The 2,500-nt window shown below is 42.2% G+C and overlaps 1 protein-coding gene across 1 annotated transcript in view; it reads left to right on the top strand.

Annotated features, from left to right (window-relative positions):
* LOC135814633 (UPF0746 protein DDB_G0281095-like) overlaps positions 1-2,500 on the top strand; it is an 11,368-nt gene that overhangs the window by 4,633 nt on the left and 4,235 nt on the right. Inside the window, exons 2-3 of the mRNA XM_065327824.1 lie at positions 1,580-1,676; positions 1,976-2,128. Coding sequence (XP_065183896.1) covers positions 1,580-1,676; positions 1,976-2,128 — 250 coding nt within the window. The remainder of the gene's footprint in view (positions 1-1,579; positions 1,677-1,975; positions 2,129-2,500) is intronic.

Genomic DNA, 2,500 nt, shown 5'->3' with positions numbered 1-2,500 from the left:
AAGTAGCAGCCGATGGTGGAGACGAGGAGACTAATGAAGAACGACGGAAACTCGGCAGCGACATTTAAGGAAGATTCGGAATGGCTGTGACGCTCTAATTTCAACTACAGGCGGATGTCAAACCATGGCGCAGTGTCAAGAGCGAATGCCTCATGGGCCTCGCGAATGATACTTTGTGAACATGTGTTTGTCACTTCGTCTCTTCATTGCTAAGCTACGGCATTATCATGGCAACTGAAGAATGGCTGTGACGTGACAATGGTGTGGTGCTGTGCTGTGTGGTGAGTGAGTGGACGGAGTGAATGCCCCAGAGGTATCTCGCGTTGCTACATGCCCTATGCTGTGCCATCTATCGAAGTCACACCTGGCCATCACTAGATGACCGTACTCTAACTTAGACACTTTATAGTACTGGTATCCTCAGTGTAGTCTATCATTATCGCCTTTGCTTAGCCTTAATCTTCGCGCTTTAATCTTCGCGTCATAATGGTGCCCCCTTTTTGCGCCTAAGATGTGCCATTATGTTTCCACCTTGTTTTTGGTACAAAAGAGTGAAGTTCACTATCGTTTATCCATTCTACATTATCAACCTTCACTGACGAGATCCTGATGATCGAAACAGCTGCTGTCTGAAGGAGCAGAGTACCAACTGAAGTGTCGTTTTGCTGATGGTGTGCTGTGGCAACGTGTTGAGGTCGGCCGGAGAGCGCAGCGGTGTGGTGTGGTGGTTGATAAGAATCTCGGCAAAGCCGAATGCTGCTACTTACCCCTCTTGATCATACCAAATTATGCCCATTATTATGCCGGGATAATCCGCCGGAGCCTACTACACGACGTAGGCTAGTCAAAGTGGTAAACGAAGAATCAATCAACATCAATTGAACATGGGTTTGACCGTTTTAAAAAGGCGCTAGTGTGATGGCTTTTATATGTCCCTGTATATTCCAAAAATGGATGCATGCATCTGCGCAATCCACACTAGTCCAAATGAAAACTATAATTTGTTTAGAACCGAACGTTTTCGTTCATTCTCTCCATGCTAGAGGTCTTAAAGGGAATATAGCGAAAATGGGGATACATGTACGTTCAATTAGTTAGTATTAGAGTTTCATCTTCATGCTGTTTTTGACCCGAAAATGTTTTTCTAGGGTGATGTTTATGTCCCTCAATGCTTTGCCCATGTTATAATTTGCTGTCTTAGTCATATTTGAAAAGGCAGCGACGGCAGTCAGTTGACAACAGTGTTTCTTCAGCTGGTTCTGTGTATTGCAATCCTTACACTTTCTTAATAAGTACTTAAATATTTAAAGTATAATTCTTTTTAATAATATTATTATTTTAATGACTAAGATAGTTTAACTATCTTAGTCATTTTTGCTGTATTCCCTATAAGAGCCTATGAAGAGAAGGGAACGAAAATGTCCGGTTTTTAAATTCCCTATTGTTGATTTGGACTGGTGTGGATTACGCAGATGCATGTGCTTCATTGAAGAATTTCCTTCAATCAATTAGTATTTTAGTTCAGTCTTTATTCCAGATTTCTTATTGGTTATTCTGCTGTGCGATGCTTTTTTGGTAGGAGACTAGCAAATCAAGCATCTGCTCGTGCATCACGAGAACGAGAGAAAGACTATATCAAGAATTTGGAGTCGGAAGTGGAGAAATTGATTCAGGAGGTGAGTCCTACTGGACCTATTATCCATGTTTTATAATTATCATTATACACAAGAGAGGTTGGAAGCTATCACTATCGCCTAGTATGTCGTTGAGACTGCCAAGTAATGTAGAGATATGGGTGATTGCCAACAATGGCCTATAGGATGATTCAAGCAAGAGAAGCGACAAAGAGAGCTAGTAACAGATATCTCATTCTCGAGTTCTCGTGTCAGCAGAGCATGCCTACTTCTATTCGACCATCTGTCATTGTAAACAAGGCGACCACTACTCTTCCTTGTGCGTTTATTGTTGTATGCAGAATGTCGAATTGAAGGGGAGAGTCAATTTTTTGAAGACCCTACAGAAGAATGAGGAGTTGGTGACCGCTGAAGATTCTGAGAGCGACTATGGCGTTATGAATTTTGATATGCCAAACATGGACATCAATTTTCTGGCGGAGTTTGATGTCGAGGTGAGTTTTCATAGTTTTCTTCGTCATGTTTTACTACGAGCTGTTGAGCATGAATCACTAGTCACGTGTTTTACACAAATACTACTACATGTACATGTTTGAACTCGGATGGTGAGCCAATATCGTTATGATGAAGAAAGGAAAAGGACAAAATGTTACGAGTTATGACAAACTGTCCACCAACGTAACCAGATCTTATACAGCCAGCAAGTACGACAAAATGGCACAAAACTGACAAGGAGTACTGAGACATTCGGCGACCTGACACCCCGCTCCAACACTTCTCCAAGGCGCAAACCAACAACCTTCCAACTTGGAACCTGAGCCTTCCAAGTTGGAAGCTTGTTGGTTTGCGCCTTGGAGAAGTGTTTT

This window comes from Sycon ciliatum, chromosome 1 (genome assembly GCF_964019385.1).
Source record: "Sycon ciliatum chromosome 1, ocSycCili1.1, whole genome shotgun sequence".
NCBI lineage: Eukaryota > Metazoa > Porifera > Calcarea > Leucosolenida > Sycettidae > Sycon > Sycon ciliatum.
Note: the sequence above shows the minus strand (reverse complement) of the source record. Positions and strands in the feature narration are given on the sequence as shown.